The 20,296-nt window shown below is 39.1% G+C and overlaps 1 protein-coding gene across 4 annotated transcripts in view; it reads right to left on the bottom strand.

Annotated features, from left to right (window-relative positions):
- Positions 1-20,296, bottom strand: part of odf2a (outer dense fiber of sperm tails 2a) — a 40,761-nt gene that overhangs the window by 18,755 nt on the left and 1,710 nt on the right. For 3 of the 4 annotated variants that reach the window (XM_052037144.1, XM_052037148.1, XM_052037147.1), the window contains exons 2-10: positions 18,324-18,437; positions 14,942-15,061; positions 12,673-12,843; positions 11,452-11,639; positions 10,704-10,830; positions 8,391-8,522; positions 5,769-5,843; positions 4,573-4,644; positions 787-903 (exon numbers count right to left, since the gene is read on the bottom strand). In XM_052037144.1, coding sequence (XP_051893104.1) covers positions 787-903; positions 4,573-4,644; positions 5,769-5,843; positions 8,391-8,522; positions 10,704-10,830; positions 11,452-11,639; positions 12,673-12,843; positions 14,942-15,061; positions 18,324-18,437 — 1,116 coding nt within the window. The remainder of the gene's footprint in view (positions 1-786; positions 904-4,572; positions 4,645-5,768; positions 5,844-8,390; positions 8,523-10,703; positions 10,831-11,451; positions 11,640-12,672; positions 12,844-14,941; positions 15,062-18,323; positions 18,438-20,296) is intronic. The other variant, XM_052037146.1, reaches the window with a different exon arrangement.

The following is a 20,296-nucleotide window of genomic DNA, read 5'->3' as shown; positions in this document are numbered from 1 at the left end:
CTTGGTTGCACTTCATTTAAGGATCAATTTAAATCACATGTTCAATTTTTAAGAGTTGAGATGGAATGTAAGGGTGACATGTAGACATGTATCTGCAATGTAAATTTATTAGAGAATAAACTTTTCACTTAGTACATAGCTAAAGACTCACAACTTGAACAGTTTCTAGTGTTTGATAACGGAACTGCCTTATCAGGAACAACACTGTTAGAGATTTGTTAGCAACACAATATAGCAGCATCTTTGTGCCCAGCTTAACAATTAGTACATTACACTAAAGCAAATAAAAAATAAACATGAATGTGACAGCCTACATGCAGACCAAAGGAACAAGTCTGCACTCATCGAAGCACACCTACCAATCATAAGAAATATAAAAGGATGAATCGACAACTAAGAAATAAAACATATTTGTCATTGTCAGACTATTTCCACAAATCAATAGTGAAGTCAGCATATGCAAAACAAAAGAATTTTGACACAGATCTTTTGTTTGTTAAATCTTACTTCATTGAAATACTCATGGTTAGCTTGGTTCTGCAACACGAGTGGAAATTGCAAAACAACCTCTGATGATCATGAATCCTTCAGTACCATACTGGAGATACCACATTGATTAGGTGCTCAAATGGGCTTTGAAGCCACAATCTCCAAACATCACAAAAGCTAATAACTCAGAATGAAAAGAGAGGAAAAGACAAAGTACCATGGTACTTGTAGGGCAAATCAGACTTTGTTTTGAAATTTAGTTTAGTCACATCAAAATTGGAAAAAGACATTGAATACCCTAATCTGAACAGCCAACCGATTGTTTTCTGCCTCTTTGCTGCGAAGCTGTCCCTGTAGATGGGCTCGAGTGCTTTCAAGTGATTTGGAAAATTCTGCTGCTGCACGAGCATTGTCCTAAAAGGGAGTGGAAAAAAAAAAGTGGCTCAGTAAACAGATTATTGCTCTTTCCTGATAAACAAATTAACAAATGCCTGCTTACCAATGTAATAATTCAGTTTTGGTATTTGGTGACACAATAGGTTATGTTCTGCATGAAAGAGAGGGCATAAATCTCAATATCTTGCTGGTTGATGGGAGCACTAATGAGTAATAGTACTGAGACAACGAGAAAATTATAGAGAGAGAGAAAAAAAAATCACATAATACAAATTCCAGTTATCCTCATTTAGCAACTGACATTTTGAGGAGATCCACAATACCATGTTTTTTTCCAATACAAGGCATTTTGATTGATATAGAATTGTAGTGAAGCTGACCCAACTCACATTCCAGGTAATAACAGGTTTATTTGCAGTGGGTGTACTACCACTACTCATGTCCAGTGCATAATCATCACTTATTGCATTTAATATAGTTTTAAACCACACAGTCCCCAGAATCAGGATTCATAAAGAAAATCTACTAATTGCTTCCTTCATTCTTTTACTGGTGGTCTTAAATTTACTTCCCATCACGACAAACTTATTAGTACAGCTTTTTTGATGTCATAATGGCATCTCATAATGGGGCAGGACAAGTGACTGAAGTGTCAATAGGGGAGACCCTTGGGACCAGTGACAATAGTTCTATTAATCTTAAATTAATTATGGAAAGGGACAGATCTAGCCCACAAGTTAACATTCTAAATTGGGGCAAGGCAAATTTTGGCGTTCTTAAACAGGAACTTACTAAAGTTTATTGGAGTAAGTTGTTTGCAGGCAAGGGGATATTTGGCAAGTGGGAGGCTTTTAAAAGTAAGATAGAGAGTTCAAGATCTGCATGTTCCTGTTTGAGTGAAGGGCAAGGCTGGCAGGAGTAGGGAACCCTGGGTTTTGAGGAAAATGGAGGTTCTGGTCAGGAAAACGTAAGCAGCATAGGTCTGGTACAGGCAGCTGGGATCAAGTGAAACCTGGGAGGAGTGTAGGGGTTGCAGGAGTATACTCAAGGAGGAAATCAGATGGGCAAAAAGGGGGTATGAGATGGCTTTGGCAGAGAAGACTAAGGAGAATTCAGAGGTTTTATATTTAAGGAAAAAAAGAGTAACCACAGAAGGAATAGGGCCCCTCAAACACCAAAGTGGGCATCTTTGTGTTGAGCCACAGAAGATGGTGAGGTCCTCAATGAGTACTTCTCCTCTGTTTTTACCGTGGAGAAGGACATGAAGACTTTGAGGTCTTGGGGACAGTCTGCATTACAGCAGAGGAGGTATTGGATGTCTTAAAATGTATGAAAGTAGACCAATCTCCAGGGCCTAATCAGGTACATCCAAGAGCACAGTGGGAAGCTGGAGAGGAAATTGTGGGAGTCCTGACTGAGATACATGCGTCATGGTTAGCAACAGGTGAAGTGCCAGAAGACTGGAGTGTGGCTAATGCTGTGCCTTTCTTTAAGAAGTGCTGCAAAGAAAACCTTGGGAACTAAAGACCTGTAAGCCTAACATCTGTGGTAGATAAATTACTAGAGGGCATTCTGGAGTGATAAGATGCACAAGTATTTGGAAAGACGGGTTGGTTAGAGATAGTCAGCATGGTTTTGTACGTGGGAGTTCACGTCTCATGAATTTGAATGAGTTTCTTTGGAGTAACCAAGAAGGTCAGAGGGCAGGGTGGTAGATGTGGCCTATATGGACTTCAGTAAGGCCTTTGATAAGGTTCTGCATGGTAGGCTGCTATGGAAAGTTAGATCGCACGGGATCCAGGGAGAGCTGGCTAATTGGATACAGAATTGGCTTGATGGTGAGAAGCAGAGGGTGATGGTGGAAGGTTATTTTTCCGACTGAAGGCCCATGACTAATGGTGCTCCCCAGGGCTTGATGCTAGGCCCATGGCTTTTTATCATTTATATCATTGATTTGGATGAGAATGTACATGGCACAGTTAGTAATTTTGCAAATGACACTAAAATAGATGATGTTGTTGACAGTGGAGATGGTTATCTGGATTACAGAGGGATCTTGATCAGCTGGGTAAGTGGGCCAAAGAATGGCAAATGGAATTTAACTTGGATAAGTGAAAGGTGTTGCACTTTGGGAAGACAAACGAGAGTAGGACTTTCACAGTGAATGGTAGGGCTCGAGGGAGTGTTGTAGAACAGAGGGACCTAGGAGTACAAGTACATGGTTCTCTGAAAGTGGCATTGCAGGTAGACAGGGTGGTGAAGACGGCTTTTGGCATGCTGGCCTTTATCAGTCAGGGCATTGAGTATAGAAGTTGGGATGTTATGCTGCATTTGTATAAGACGTTGATGAGGCCACATTTGGAATATTGTGTTCAGTTTTGGTCACCCTGCTATAGGAAAGATGCCATTGAGCTGGAAAGAGTGCAGAGAAGATTTATGAGGATATTGCTGGGACTCAATGGAGAAAGGTTGAGCAGGTTGGGACCTTTTTTTTCCCCACTGGAGCATAAGAAAATGAGAGGTGATCTTATAGAGGTGTATAAAATTATGAAGGGCATAGATAGGGTGAATGTACTCAGTCTTTTTCCCAGGGTTGGGGAATCGAGAACTAGAGGGCATAGGTTTAAGGTGAGAGGGGAGAGATTTAACAGGAACCTGAAGGGCAACTTTTTCACCCAGAGAGTGGTCAGTATATGGACTGAGCTGCCAGAGGAAGTGGTTGAGGCAGGTAAATTAATAACATTTAAAAGGTACTTGGATAAGAAAGGTTTAGAGGGAAATGGACCAAATGCGGACAAATAGGATACCTTCGACGACAATCTTGGTCAGCAGGGACCAGTTGGGCTGAAAGGCCTGTTTCTGTGCTGTATGACTCTATGTCAAATACCTCTATCACATCTCAAACTTAATTCTAGTCAAGAAAATACTGTTTCTCTTCTGTCATTATAATAGCTTCTAGTTTCAGCTCCCCAAGACATGAAATTACTTAGTACAGGAATTCCCATCCAGTCATGGATATAACAATAAAGACATGGACACTTTCCTGCAAAATCTGGATGATTGTACATCTATCAGCATATTCATAGGGTCATATCTCCAGGGTTCATTTGCTGCACTGCTGTCACCCAGGCCCCGATCATTCAAACGCAGAGTAAATTTATTAAACCAAAGATCATAAAAAAAACAATAATCTAAATTGGTCTTTTTTTTTAACCACTGGCTTGAGTGAAACTAGCTGAGAGTTGTGCCCTTTGGAAACTCGCAGTTCCAGCATAGCCATTTTGTAGCTCAAGTCCCCAAGAAAAATGTGCTGACTAAAAAAAAAACTCATTATTGTGAAATTACACTTGTTCAAACAATTTTAGCTAATTTCACTTGATATGGAAATTGGATTGTCTGTGCATGGTTATCAACATGTATTCAGCAAATTCAGTGATCTTTTATACTCGATGGAAAATGTTACTCAATAGAAATGAAAGTAGGAGATTCTTCAATATTCATGCAAGTGCATTAGTAAAAGGGACTGTGAAAACAACAGTGTTGCATATTCAGAACACAGATGGAGCAAGAACCAACAGGAAGATGCTGCACAAATTATTAGCCATGCACAACCATTCTTAACACCACATATAGTACCGCTAGTAATGTTATTTTGTTTTCCCTTTCATCCCTGCCCTGCTTACTTACTTTTTCTGTTTGATACTGGGCAAGAAGCTGGTCAGTCTGATTTTCAATCTCCTGCATCTTCACTAACAAGTGCTGAAAAGGAATATTAAAAATCTAAATAGCGTTTCTTAGTTTTAAGATTCCCAGTGCTCTCCTTATGTCTCCATATGTCAATCATCCCCTCCAAGATATTTCCAATTCTCCTTCAGGTCTCATTCTATACAGTTAAAAAGGTATAATTTCTGTTTCATTTGTCTGCATACAAAATTGTCTTTAATTGAAAAGACCAATTAATTCCACCAGCATTGTTTCACCCATCTCTGTCCCTGTCTCAGCTCATCCATTGCTGAAAACCAGAGTGATTTGGTTACTACCAGATTCAACTATTGTATGGTTTGCCTGGTAGGCCTCATATCTTCCACTTTCCATAAACTTGATCCCTCAAAGCTCTGCTACCATATTCCAACCTGCACTGTCACATTCATCTGTGACCCCTGCTCACCAATCTGATTTGGCACCCAGTTCAACAACACCTTGGTTTTAAAATACCCACCGTTATGTTAAAATGCCTCGGAGAGCCCATACCTACTAGATATCTGTCACCTCCTCCAATCCTACAACCCTCCAAAAATTCTGCGTTCTTCCAACTCTTGTTTCATGGACATTCCTCACTTCCTTAACCATTACCCCTGCCCCCTAACCACCACGATGTGGGGCTATGCCTTGATCCACATCAGATTTAAGCTCTGGAATTCACTCATGAACATTTCTCTCTATTCCTTCAAAATGCTTCTTAAAACTCAACTGTTCCACCAGGTTTGTAGAAGTCCATTCTTTTGCCAGATGTCAATTTTATGCCTGTGAATCATCTTGGGATTTTGTGTTGCAGGAACTATAAATAAAAGCTTGTATCATGTCTCAAGCATGATCACATTCAGATTTTCCCTGCTATTCTTCTTCATCCTTCCCAAGTAGTCAACGTATACCAGGAAAGGCTACTTGAGCACTGAAGCCAGCACAACTGAACCAAATTCTCACATATACAAGTAGCCAAGAAATTATACAATAATGAAATTACTGAAAAATGTGTTTTACTTGACCCACTGCAGACACTCCTTATAGCAGAACCCAAAATATAAACAGAGAATGATCCTGTTGAAGTTCTTGTCCCATGAACAATATCATCAACTGTTCATAAGTTCATAAGTTCATCTCACCGCATTTTCTGCTTCTGACCGGGCTAGTTTTTCAAGGAGGGCTTCTTTTAGATCAAACAGCCTCAAAGCATCAGTCTGGATAAAAAAAAAGTGGGAATTAAACCTATTAGCACATACATCCTGGAGAGATAACTGCAGAGTAATTTTCTTCATTACCATCTGCCTTCTTAAACTAATATCTCCAATCTGTTAAGGGTTTATGGATAGCTTTTTCACCAAGCTTGACGATGTAGAATTTTGATAGCTTTGCATCTTCCCTCTTCCTCTTGCCCTGCTTAATAAATTTCCTGTTATTCGCTTCTTCCTAGCCTATCCTTTAGCACAAACCTTTCCTCTTATTCACTCATTTTGTTCAGAAGATTCACTTGCTACTTACTTTACTGTTTCTGTGCTGACCACTCACCTTTTCTTTCTGTTACCCCCATTGGCTGACCTTGCAAATGCTTCCCACTTTTAAGCTACTTGCACTCTCCCCTGTCATTCAAAACTGCTATAATCATTCCACTTCAAAACAATACTATCTGGTCTAGAATATAAAGAGAAATACTGAGCAGGTCAAACAGTGTTTGGGGAAAAAGGAACAGTATTATTGTTTCAAGTTGAAGATTCTTCATTAGAACTGGGAAGTGAGAAACAAGCAAGTTTTAACTGGTAGAATCTAAGGAGAGAGATGGATAGGACAAATAGAATATCTCTGATGGGGTGAGACCAAGGTTGCCAAATATATTCCTGGTTAATAGATTAAAAAGAAATGTGGCTGTAGAAGTGAATTTTGGTTAACACTTTAACTAAGACAAGTCAGCTATGGGAGAGAGTTCTTGTTTTCTTTCTTATTTTTGATAAGGCTTGACCAAAACTCATTTCCATAGACAGATCTAATCTATTAACCACTTGGTTCAATAAAGAAACAAATGAACTTGGCAACTGTGGCCTCATCTTTTAAGAAAAATTCCCTTTGTCCTATGTATCCTTCTTCACAACTAATCAGCAGCTTGTTTTCTCACTTGCCAATTTCTGATGATGGGTTTTCACTCAGCTCACCCCCCCCCCCCCCCCCACCCATCTATCTCACCCTGCCACTGGCTTTTAACTATCAGACTGTTTAACCAACATTCAAGTGGGACATATTGTCATCATCTCCAATGGGCAACACAAGTCTGTCTTCAGTCCCTATCATTGGCTCTAAACTTTCATCATTGACTTCGTCTGTTGTACCCGACTGTCTCTCCCTTTGAAAAATTTCTTTGGATATTTTGCATTCACCCAAGGGAAAAAATTGTGCATTAATTTAACATTTGGAAAAAAAGTTGTAGCTCTGATAATGCAGTAGTCTATAAGGACTGTATAGATGTATCATGTTCAACCACCTTAACCAAATAGGCCAAATTTCATTTCTACTTGGAATATGTGACTGGAATATACTACAACAACCAAAGGTGCAAGTCAATGCAAAGCTTCCAGAAATGAAACAAGAATGTACAGCTACTCATTTTAAAATGTGACCAACTTAGAGATCCTCCAAACTCCTGATCCCATTTGCAAACATCTTCCTACAGTCTGGAATAATTTTTGCTAATATTTTGAGAAATTGAATTCATATACAGTATATTATATCCCATGCCTAAATAATTTTCTTCCTTTATCCCTGCTGTCTTTAAGAGTGAAACGTGCTGTCCTTAAGGAGCTATGATCATTTGATATTTTATCCATTTGTCCAGTCCTCCTACTGGAATCATAACACAGAGGGTGGGCAACCAATCAGTTGAGGAAAAAATTGCGACAGATCTTGCACTAATCCTGTTTCGCACATTATAGTGATCGCAGGGCATGTTGAAAACTGGGCTGATTTTATCCCTTCTCATCTAAGAACCCAAAAACATCATATTGCAACATTGCAAACTTGGCCAAGATCAGTAGGCAGAGTAACTTTTGTTAGAACAAGTCTGTATTGTATAGGCCAGTAATTACTTGCAGTCAATCAGCCATTGTAAAAGTTAAGAACCTCAATATATTTCAGGCTCTGATGGCCTACTTAAATAAGTAAAAACTGCATTTATGTAGTGCCATTCACAACAGAATGTCCCACAGTATTTACAAATAATTAAGTTCTTTTTAACACGGTACTCTGTAATATAGTGAATATAGCAGCCAACTTTAATAGAGAAAAGCCCCACAAGCAATATGATAATGACTAGATGATCTATTTTTAATATTTGTTTAGGGATAAATATTAGGACACTTGAGAAATCCCTTGGTTTTCTTTGATATTGAGCCACAGGATATTTTACATACATCCAAGGTGGCAGACAAACTGCAATTTATTTTCTCAGGGAGCACCAAAACCACTGTACTGCTTCATTTTTTCCACTAAAGTGTCAGTCCAGATTTGGTGCCAAAGGTCCTGAAGTGAGACATGAACCTATCCATAACTTCCATAAATCAAAGAGAGTAATTCCACTGTATCATGGCTCAAAAAGAAATAAATGCCATAAATGGGTATTTATTATCAAATGATTAGAATGACCCAACTTCAACAAAAGTGAAACAGAAGAAACAGCTTTTTCTAATTGAATACAACTATAGAAAAAAAAATTAATGACCCAACAGCTGACAAATTCTTACCTCCTGTGCATGCTGTTCCTTAAGTAGTTCCCGAACAGCTCGATTTGATGATTCAAAGGTCTCCAATTTCTGTATCAGCAATTCCTTCTGCCGTGATAACAAGTTGCATTCTGACGTTGACATTTGCTTCTCCTTAATATACAGAAATAACATGTTTAGAGGTACTGCAATTACATACTGCAAGTATAGAGAATTTTTTTTTAAAAAGGAAGAGGACCACTGAGAAATTTGTACTCTTACCCTTTGGGAAGACAAATCATTAAACAGTTTCTCCTTTTCCCATCCACACTGACACAGTCAGCATTAGAAATCTGCACTGAAAAGTCTTAAGACTGAAGTCTGTTTCCAACTGTTTCTTGGCAAAGTCCATTTGTGTATCAGCACTCAACGTTTTTGCAAATTTCTTATTGAGGTATTTAACTTTTCAAGGAAAAATAATTCTTCTTCAACTCTATCTCACCAACCCCCCCCACCTCCCCAACTATAACATTTATTAACTCCAACAGACTTTTCGATCTGTACCATAGCTTCGACTAAGATTCCTTAGTTATTTATAATATTAGGCTCCCATATACATCTACTGGGGCCTTACCTCACAAACAGCAGCTGTTTCTTCAGGCATAATTTTCCTAGTTTCTGAAGTATCCATTTAAAAAAAAAACTTACACCCAATTTCAAGCTCCCAAAATCCTCTCTCTCATTTGTTGTTCAGTCAAACCCAAACTTCTGTTTCACTTCTCTTTTGCTTAGGATTCCCTTATGTCCTGTGTCCCATAGAGTAATAAGTTATCTTATATAGGGGGCACTCTAGAAATGCAAAATGGCAGCAACAATGGACACCTGATGATTCAGCAAGTAACAGTACAGCAAAAATTCACAGTAATATTTTGGTGATATCAAAACCATTAGACTAATCTTGCCATGGCAGACAAGTTAAAACTCAAAGGGTTGTGCAGAGTAAAATTTCTTCCAAAAATCTCCTGCCATTATGAGAATGACGATTTTTAGTCAAAAATTAGGAAGTAGGTCACTACGGCTGGATAGATGATTGTGATCTTGGGGACAACTTTGAGAACGGTGGTGGCACCAGGGGTGGATGTATGAAGAAGTGCATGGGAAATTCCCTCCAAGTAAGAAAAAACTTGAGGAGACAATTTCTCATAATCTCTGGCAGCCAGTCAAAGTCAGTTCCTTTAATATCAAAACAGGCCTCAACCCTCCTGTAAAGATTTGCTCCAGTGCCCGAGGCTCATGCTGTCTGCAGACTTCAAATGCACAAGAACTTAATATCCAAGAGTCATCAATCAAGTGATGTATACTGTGTAACATTACTTTGCAAGCCCAGCAGTAGTACACTGTGAGCAGTGCCAACAACAACTTTAGCCAAACCAGTATGTGGCTCCCTAAGCACAAAAGTCTGGGAACCGTGAACCTATCTTACCCTTTTAAGGCGGCTATCAGAAGTCATGTTGTGATACACAGAACTAAGTCAGGTATGTATTTCCCTAATTCACCCAATGCAAAAAATATTGTTTTCTATTTCAGCATTCTTTTTGTCATTCCATTCAATAGTATGATCCTTTTAATGAACCCATCACCCTTTCCAACACTTCCACCCTACTTTTCTCCAAAGCAAAGCCAAAGGTAAAGACTCTTCCTAATTAATCACCCTCAAAAATTCATGTATCAGTCTTGTAATTCCCTCCAATCCTTCCTTGCTCCAATCAGGCCAATACCACCTTCACAGGCAGCTTCTCCACATGGAGCTGTGGGAATTTTTTTTTGTTGCGAAAATACCAGTGGAGGGCATGTATTTGCACCAGATTCTTGGCACAGTGGCAGGGAGGGCCGAGACTTGCGCTAGGTTCCCAGGCATGCAGCCTGAGCCAATATCTTTTCTAAAGTATACATGAATTAGCATTATATGGTGCAACACCAAGTGGGGTCCAGTGTCCTTTGCTTTCGTGCAAGACTTACCATACATCAGCCCTCAAAAATTAGCAAGAGACAAAAATGCCTGGGAGATCAAGGAACTAGTAGTTTCAACTTTGAATTTACCAGCACTTGACATTTTCTTCTTGATCTCAAGATAGAATACCAGGTGTTTCAGAAATTTCCGGGAAGAATTATTCAAGCAGTGACATCTTGTAGAAATATTCTGAAAATTAAATGGAATGGGCCTACACATTAGGTAGACCACTACATGACAAGAAAGATTTTTCAGGCCATTCACCAAAATATTAACAATTCTTTCTAGCAATTCAGTTTTTGTAATTCATGGTGCATGATTTAAAAAAGGAAAGTTATACTTACTGTGCCCAGCCTACTGATGGTATTGCGCAGAGATGCAGCCTGTTTGGCTGCAGCAGCTCCATCCATTTCAGCCTCAATCAGCTTTTTCAACAGGGTGTCATCTTTTCGCCAGTGCTTTTTTTCTGAGCTTTGAAAAGCAACATGGTGCACTTTGATTATGTGCAAGAAGTTGTCTTAAGGTGAATTGAGAACAAAATAATATTACACAGCAGGAGGGGAAGGATATTTTAAAACTATCTATTTATTCCAGGGATTGGATATCACCAGCAAGGCTTGCAATTATTGTCCAGTCGCAGCTGCCTCTGAACTAAGGTGGCAGTTAACAACACTGGTGAGTTTGGATTTACATATTGGCCAGACCAGGTAAGAAAAAGCCAATTGTGGCTCATCTAACCATCTCTAGTACGTATATAGGAGATATATTTTCCTATGATCTCCATCAATCTCCTTTGTAGTATTCTTCATGTGTTTATTCAGATTACTCTTTTAAAAATGATCAGAAATGAATCCAGAACTCTAATTCATGTGGCCTTATCAACACTCCTGACAGACTCCATCTAATGCCTTATTCTTTCCTAATATGTAGTATTAGGTTAAATGACATTTGTTATTCAGCAGCCAATCCATCCCATTCCTTCTGTGATAATTGCCTAGATTGGCTGTTCTCCCAGATGAGGCAAGATGTATGAAGGAGAGATTGCCGGCAGAAGCCATGGAAAAAAAGAGGAAATACTTATACATTTTGTACCAGGAATTTTCTGGATCCTCTTTCATCATTTCAATGTTCCTTTGTAGTAGCTCATTCTTATGCTCAATAAGAACTAGCTCCTTGGTGACTTCAGCTAATTCCTCCTCTTTCTCTTCAATCAACCGCTTGGATAGATTTAGCTCTTCCTCTCGTTGTTCCAGCAAATGATTTTTCTTTCTCAATTCAACCTATATATTATACATAAATCACAATTACAATTTTCAAATTGGAATTATAAGAAATGCTTAAATTATGGAAACTTTTGAGTTGGGCAAAGAGAGTCAACAATTTCTGCTCCTTTTATTGCTCTTATATCAAAAATCAAAAGGCTATGAAGGGAAAAATCACTTTTGACAAATCTAAGAGTTTTGAGGATACAAGTAGTTGAGTAGATAAAGGATGCAGTCTTTTTTTTCCCCAAAAAGCACCATACATAAATACATAAAATAAAGGCCCACTAAAAAGGGGGTTAACTAAAGAGTGCAGATAGAGGATTGGCTAAAAGAAAGTAAAAAATAAATGGGTTGGTTTCAAGTTACCTGTGGGATGCCCCAGGAATCAATCTCAGGCCCTCAACTATTCAAAATTTAGATTCAAGGTTTTGATGTAAAGTCCAATGTAACAAGTCTGCTGATGATACAAAGCAAGGTTGAAAAGTGAACTGTGAAGAGGACGTAGAGGATTGTTAACCTTTAAAATTCTCTGCTTAGGAGGGCTGTGAAAGCTCAGTCAAGGCCAAGATAGGTTCCTGGATGCTAATAGAATCATTGGACATCAAGGGAATTGGTCAGAAAAATAGACCGGACATAATCATAGTGAATAGACAGTCACTTAACGGGTCACATGGCCTATTCCGGCTATTTCTTCTGTTTTCGGGACTTTCAAGCTCTACTACTAAGGTGCTAGATTGTTAGATCTTCAAAGGACTCATTAAAATAGCTTTCCTGATCCAAATTACATTAAGAAAAATTCATGTCACCAAGTCTGCTGGTATGCTGGCCTGCATTCCACCTCAAGCAATGCAATCCAGGACATTGGCCGACTTACCAGCCTTAAACACTGCTAACATTTCACATGAGATTAGGGAAGTAGCTGACTACACAAAACTTTCTGCACTTTATTTTGTGAAGCACTTTGAAATCCTCAGAGGTGTGATGAGTACAAGAGTGTTATAACCAGCATGTAAAATAGCATCTTCCTTTGACCTACATTAAACCTTACCTCACTTTTTAATGATCCCACTTGCTTCATAAGACAGTTGATTTTCTTCTCATATTGATTCATCTTCCCATGTATAGCTTCCTCATCATCTGTGGAGAGGTCACTCAGGTGAAGTGTTGAGTGTAATTTCTCAGTGTTAACAGGTGTTATATCCAGTCGATGAGTTGGACCCTGGAATAAAGCATCAGTACTAACCAACAAGCTTCAAAACCTGGGCCTTTATACCTCGCTTTGCAACAGGATCCTTGACTTCCTCATCGGGAGGCCAGTCAATGTGGATCGGTAATAACATCTCCTCCTCGCTGACAATCAACACAGGCGCACCTCAAGGATACGTGCTTAGCCCACTGCTCTACTCTCTCTACACTCATGACTGTGTGGCTAAGCTCAGCTCAAACGCCACCTATAAATTTGCCAATGACACCACTATTGTTGGCAGAATCTCAGATGGCGACGAGGAGCCGTACAGAAGTGAGTTATATTGGTTGGTTGAGTGATGTCGCAACAACAACCTCGCACTCAACATCAACAAGACCAAGGAACTGATCGTGGACTTCAGGAAGGGAAAGTCAGGAGAACACGCACTAGTCCTCTAAGAGGTCAGCAATGTAAAGGGTGAGCAGCTTCAAATTCCTGGGCATCAACATCTCAGAGTATCTCTCCTGGGCTCAACACATTGATGCAATCACGAAGAAAGCACACCAGCAGCTCTACTTCATTATGAGTTTGTGGAGATTTGATATGTCACCAAAGACTCTTGCAAATTTCTACAGCTGTACGGCGGACAGCATTCTGACTGGTTGCATCAGCGCTTGGTATGGAGGCTCCAATGCACAGGATCGAAAGAGGCTGCAGAGGGTCATAGACTCAACCAGCTCGATCATGGGCACAACCCTCCCCGCTGTTGAGGACACATTCAAGAGGCAGTACCTCAAGAAGGCAGCATCCATCATTAAGGACCCTCACCATCTGGGAGGAGGTACAGGAGCCTGAAGACCCGCATTCAACATTTTAGGAACAGCTTCTTCCCCTCTGCCATCAGATTTCTGAATGGTCCATGAACACTACCTTATTATTCCTCTGTTGCATTATTTTATTTAGTTTTTGGTACCTTATAGTAATTTTTGTCTTGCACTGTACTGCTGCAGCAAAACAACAAATTTCACGACATATGTCAGTGATAATAAACCTGAATCTGATTCTGATGACAGCAATTGTTACTAATGATCAACTCCAACACTTTGTTCAAAATAACAGCAAATAACTGCAGACTTGAATTTAGTACCATCTTTGGGACACACATTAAAAGCTGAAATGCCCCAGAAAAAGAAGAAATATTTCTGTTCAAGCATGATACGTGCTTCCTAAAGATCTTGTTAAGTTTAGCTGTTCTCCAGCAGGTATTCATTAAGTTTTATTTCATGTGACTCTGCAGGTTGCCTACTTTGGCCATCTTCCTATATTTGATAGTGTTATTATTATTGCAGAAGTACTACAGCTAAATTAAATCCCATCTTCACCCAAATTCCATCTAGGTGCACCTAGGATTCAGACACTGATCAAGATTAGGAACTGGGGGCAAATTTCTCATCACATTTGGAGCGTGGAGGTTAACTGTTGTTACTTCAGTAAAGATGAGAGAATGAAGATGATCCATCCCGGTCTTTATGTTTCAGCTACTTACTAGTTTAAACAAGAAGATCTGTTGTACTGAAGTTAAAAGCTTCTATTCTCCTTCCTCTATCTCACTCAGTGTCTATGGTACCAGTGATGATTTTCTCTCAATAGTGCAATGTAAATTAATTGATGAAAATTTGTGAAGATAGAAACAACGCTAATGTGTTCAATTCGCACATTAACACCATCTAGTGGTATAAAGAGACTACTCAGACTTCCTCTGTATTCCCAAGAAATTTAGTTCTCTTCACCATCGCACATCAAATGAAATCAAGAACCCTCTTTCAAAGCCACAGACAAGTTCATTGCACAGTAAAAAAACATAAAAATACAGACCCACCATGACCCTGCTGGTTTTTGAACTCACTGGAAGAGGCTTTATTTGGAGAGTTGAGAAAATGGCAGGAGCAGAGAAATCTTTAAAAACAGCAGAGAGATATGCCAGAATTCTCCCTCAAATCTCCATAACTTCCATCCCTTCCTTGATCTCATCTCCCTCATCAAATCATTATTCATTGGAGTCAGACTGACACCAGAATTAGATAAATATTAATGCAAACCAGAAAAACTTCAAGGAATTATTGGTACAAACCTCCCATTTGTAGCCAACTTCTCTTACTGATGTTTTGCCTGGTGGAATCCATGGTACCTTGGTCTTTACCTTGCTGGTTGGTCGCAAGTTGCCACATTCCAGTGCTCCTTTCAGTTTCTGCTGAATGTTGAAAGTAAAAATGCTATAATATCATGAACTTCAACCTATGTCAATGTTATGAGAATTTCATGAAGGACCAAAAAGGGATCAGTTCTGTCAGGACAGGCTTCACTTGAAGCAGGCTAAGACCAGTATTCCAGTGAATCAAATAACTAAGATAGTAGATAACTCTTTAACCTAAATAATATTCCGGTGAGGGGAAATAAAAAGTTAGAGGGAAAGGACAAAGTGATAGCACATGGTATCAAAGTGGATAATGATAACCAGAGCCTGTCAGGAAGAAACAGTGCATACAGACATAGCAGTATATTTCCAATGAGTGTCAGAGTAGAGATAAGGGTAAAAGACAAAACTGAAGAATAATTTCTTGAATGCACACAGCATTTGTAACAAGTGAATTAATGGCATAAATCAAAATAATTGGTTACAGTTTAGTAGCTAGTTCAAAGATATGATTACGAAGTGACTAAGGTAGGAATTAAATATCTCCCAACTTTGAGAGATAGGCAAAATGCAAAAGGAGGGATAGCCCTGATATTAAAGAAGAGGACAAAGGCAGTTGAAAGGGGTCAAAGTCGAGTTTATTGTCATATGCACAAGTACATGTACGCACAGGTGCAATGAAAAACTTACTTGCACCAGAATCACAGGCACATAGCATTAGAGAGACAATATTCACAAGAAAAACAAATTATCCAAGAAAGAACACAATTAGAACAAAAAAAAACCACGAAGTCCATTGTAGTGCAAAGTGGTCTTAGTTCCTCATACTAATCTAGACAAAAGGTTCTTAGTTCAGAAAATCAATAAGTGGAATAAATTTGGGTGGAGCCAAGAAACAACAAGTAGCAGAAAACATCTGTGGGAGTTGCATATAGTCTCCCAAACAGTTGTGTTCATGGAGGGCAGAATACAAATCAAGAAATTAGAGGTGCAGGTAACAAGGGTAACACAATAATCATGGAGGACTTCAAGCTAAATATAAATCAGATGAATTGAGTTGAGGATAAATTAATTGAGTATATAAGAGGTGACTTTCTAGATTAGTATGCTGAAGAGCCAATAACCAAGTAGGCTATTTTAGATTTAGTACAGTATAATGAGAAAGGAAAAGTAATCATAATATATAAAAAAAATGAAAGTGATTTAAATCAATCTGAAATCAGATCTTAAATCTGTTTAAGCGAACTATGAAGGCATGAAGTGGGAGTTGGCTATGGTAGAATGAATAAGGTGGAAGTGATTTATTTGGACTGTCAGGGGTCCTTCTATAAGGTGCCACACAAGAGATGATTAAACAAAATTAGAACACATGGGATTGAGGTTAATGGACCACGGGGGTGAGTGGTTTGAGAATTGGTTAATGGATAGAAAATAGTAGGAATAAGGGGGTCATTTTCAGGTTAGGAGGCCGTGATTAGCAAGGACACACAGGGATTTATGCTGGGATTCCAGCTGCTAACAATCTTTATTACTGACTTGGGTAAGTGTAATTTATACACATTTACTGATGATACAAAGCTGGATGGCAGTGTGGACTATGAGGAAGACACAGAGGGGGATAAAGACAGAAATTGATGATCAAAGATATGGCAGGTGGAATATAATGTGGAAAAATGTGAGGTCATCTACTTTGGTTTAAAAAAAGTAACTGTAGCTCATTCTTAAAGATGAGAGAGTGAATTATGTTGGTGTTCAAAGGAACCTCCATGTCTTCTGCACATATCACTGCAAACAACAGAAAAACAAATAAGATATTTATTTATTAGTCACATGTACATCGAAACACACAATGAAATACATCTTTTAGCATTACTGAGAATGTGCTGGGGGCAGCCCACAAGTGTCGCCACTCTTCCGGCACCAACATAGCATGCCCACAGCTCCTAACCTGTACGTCTTTGCAACATGTGAGGAAACTGGAGTACCCAGAGGAAACCCACGCAGACACAGGGAGAACGTACAAACTCCTTAAAGACAGCAGTGGAAAGGTCAAGCAGCACCAATGGAGAGAGAAACAAAGTTGACATTTCAGGTGGATGACTTTCATCAGAATTAGTAAAAGTTAAAAAACAAGCAAGTTTTAAGTTGCAAAGGAGGGGAAGGGATGGAGAGAATAGGATGGAGATCAAGGGAAACCGATATGGATAGTACAAGTGTCAGCTAAGAGAAGGTAGTGAAAATTTTTTTAGTTGCAATCTAGAGGAGGTGGAGATAGAAGGAGACTAATATGAACAAAGGAGAGAGAGTGGAAAAAGTCCTGGAATTGTAAGATACAGAACAGCATTTGCAAGGAATTCTGAAATAAAATAGAAAGCTGGAAATACAATAAATCAGTTTATACAATAAACTGGAAATATAATAAATCAAATACTTGTGTTGAGACAGAAAAGCCGGGTTGACTTTACAGGGTTGTATCTCTACTATGTTCTTTGACTTCAGATTTCCTTCAAGTGCAGCATTCCGTACTCAGGAGACTGAGGGCAAGAGAGCAGAGGATGTGGTGAAAGAGAGGGGTAGGGGGATTTCAGGAGGAAGAATAGGGGATGGGTCTTCAGGAGGAAGAACGTGCAATGAAGGATGGGGCAAGGACAGATGAGGGGGACATTTTGACGTAAATAATTCCCCAAGCTGCATCCACAGCTATTGCCTCAATGGTGAAGGCCTATGGAATTTACTTCCTCCACTGCCATCTGTGGACCACAGGTTTCAAGCTTTTCTCTAAGATTTTCAAACCTTGATACTTGGGCATTATTCTTCTGATCTGTGAAGTTTGCAGCTGTCACATGGGCTGAGAAGACTTTGTGGAGGTCATAAGGAATAAGCTTTCCCAAATTTGAGGTCTGCAAAAGTGGTCACAGGATAGCATTTGGGAAGAGACAACTTGTACATCAGTGCAATTTAACGCTGATTTTACTGAAAAGGTCCTAGTTTAACAGAACAATCAGTCAAGGAACAATCCTTTGCCAGTACAGTTGTTGGTTTGAATAAACTGCATCTTGGTGCTGATACTAAACCACAATTTTCACTCAAAGTACAAGTAATAAGTACCCAAACTGCAAAAGAAATGTGACCTTTATCAAAAAAAATTTGTGGAGATAAAGTGTATTCCAATATAAAAGGCAGTAAGCAAGGAAGATAAAAATACTTTAATAGTTTGGAGAACATGCATAAATCTAGAAGTGGTGGGGAGAGGTGGAAAGAGTGCAAGCATGCAAGATTGACGTAGACTATTTTTGTATTGAGAGATCCAAGTGATTACCTGGACTTTCTTTACTTGTTTTGGACTCTTCTTAACATGAACATGAACAGGAGTCGTTTCATCAACATGAACATGAAGTAGAGGAGAGGTTCTTGTTTTCATTTCTCTTCTCAGCTGATCAAAGTAACACAAAGAATCAGATTGGTTCTGCTTATAGAACATTACAGCACAGTACAGGCCCTTCGGCCCACAATGTTGTGCCGACATCTTATCCTGCTCTAAGAATTTAGGTCATAGAATCATACAGCACAGAAAATGGCTCTTCAGCCCACTCCATCAATTCCAACCATCAAGTACTGATTTATACTAATCCCATTCACTAGCTCTTGGTCCATAGCTTTCTACGCTTTGGTGATTTAAGTGTTTGTCCAGAAATTTCATAAATGTTGTGAGAGGCTCTGCTTCTCAAGCAGTGCTTTCTAAACTCCAACCACCTTCTGGGTGAAAAAATTTACATCCATCTATCCAGGTTGTACAAAGTGATTTATAAATAAATATATTTTTATATACGGTATTCAAAAATAACAATAAAATAGAATGCTCATTTCATCGAGGAATAAATTCAGTCCATTCTTTCAAAAGAAATGCACATTATTGCACAAATGGTACAGCTGACGTCTGTTATAAGTCAAGGAGGGTGGGTAGTAGAAACGTAGAAGTTACTGTCAGAAGGCTGTGTAATCAGAAGAAGAGCATTCCATTAATTTGTTTCTCAAGCATCCAATAGCAAAATATTGTAAATGGTAGAAATCTGAAATAAAAAATGGGAAAAGCTGGGAATTACTCAGCAGATCAGACAGTACCCATTGGAGAAAGAGCAAAACGGAGTTTACGTTTCAGAATTGATGAAATGTCAGTGAGTTGAAACATTAACTTTGTTTCTCTCTCCACAGATGCTGCTGACCTGCTAAATATTCCCTGTATTTTCTGTTATTTCAGTTCCAGCATCTGCAGTTTTTTTTTGTTCTTCCAATTACTGTTTAATTCACAGCTGGGGATGTCCACCTTGAAGCAGCTCTGCTCCTCTCACCAAAAGGATTTGTCTTTTTTTTAAACCTTGCTTGCCCTCAATGGTTCTGTTTCCCTATTTGTTTTTATCAAGGCGTTGACCAAAACTCGTTTATACAGCCATACCTCTTTCTTTAGGAAATGTCTTTTATTCCAATGTATTCCATGTGGATTCCAAATGAAAATCCACCCCTCACAGTTCAGACCTACCAATAATCACAGGCACTTCAAGCTTTTCAACATTTCCCAAAGCATTGTTTTTGTTGCTACTGATATCCATGCTTAGTGCCATACTTCAACACACACATGCCCTTCATTTCACAATGCAGCTGCACCAACTCACTCAATCTAATAGCAGTCCTGGTCTACTGTTCCATTTTATCCTTTGCTGTATTTGGTGATTAAACAAAAGATGTTTTTTCTTCCTCTCTGACATTGAAGATTGCAAATTTCAATAACTCTTCAATTCTAATACTCCTATAGATTTTTCTCCCCTTCACTGTCCTCTGACCCCATAGTTTCCACCAATTCCACCCCTTACCAAGTTTTCACTATCCCTCTGGTCTTCCCTTTTCTGATCTCAAAAGATCAGTCCTCACCAGAGGCCTTAAGTTCCTCCTCCATATCCCATCTGAATGAATTCACAGCCCAGCAACTTCCCCTCTGCATCCATTTCTTTGGGCAGGACTCACAGTACAGAAACAGGTTCTTTGGCTCACCAAGTCACACTGACCACCAATTGTTTACACTCATTTTACAATAATCCCATTTTTTTTTTAAAAATCCTCCCCACACTCCAATCAACTCTCCCCAAATTCAACCACTCACCTATACACTTGGGGCAAATTATAGTGGCCAAGCAACCACCATGGTCATAGGGAGAATATGCAAATTCCACACAGGTAGCAATTAAGGTCAGGATTCAACCTAGATCTCTAGTGCCCTGAGGAAGTTGCTCTATTAAC

This window comes from Pristis pectinata, chromosome 23 (assembly GCF_009764475.1).
Source record: "Pristis pectinata isolate sPriPec2 chromosome 23, sPriPec2.1.pri, whole genome shotgun sequence".
NCBI lineage: Eukaryota > Metazoa > Chordata > Chondrichthyes > Rhinopristiformes > Pristidae > Pristis > Pristis pectinata.
This window is presented reverse-complemented; position numbering and strand designations above follow the sequence as displayed.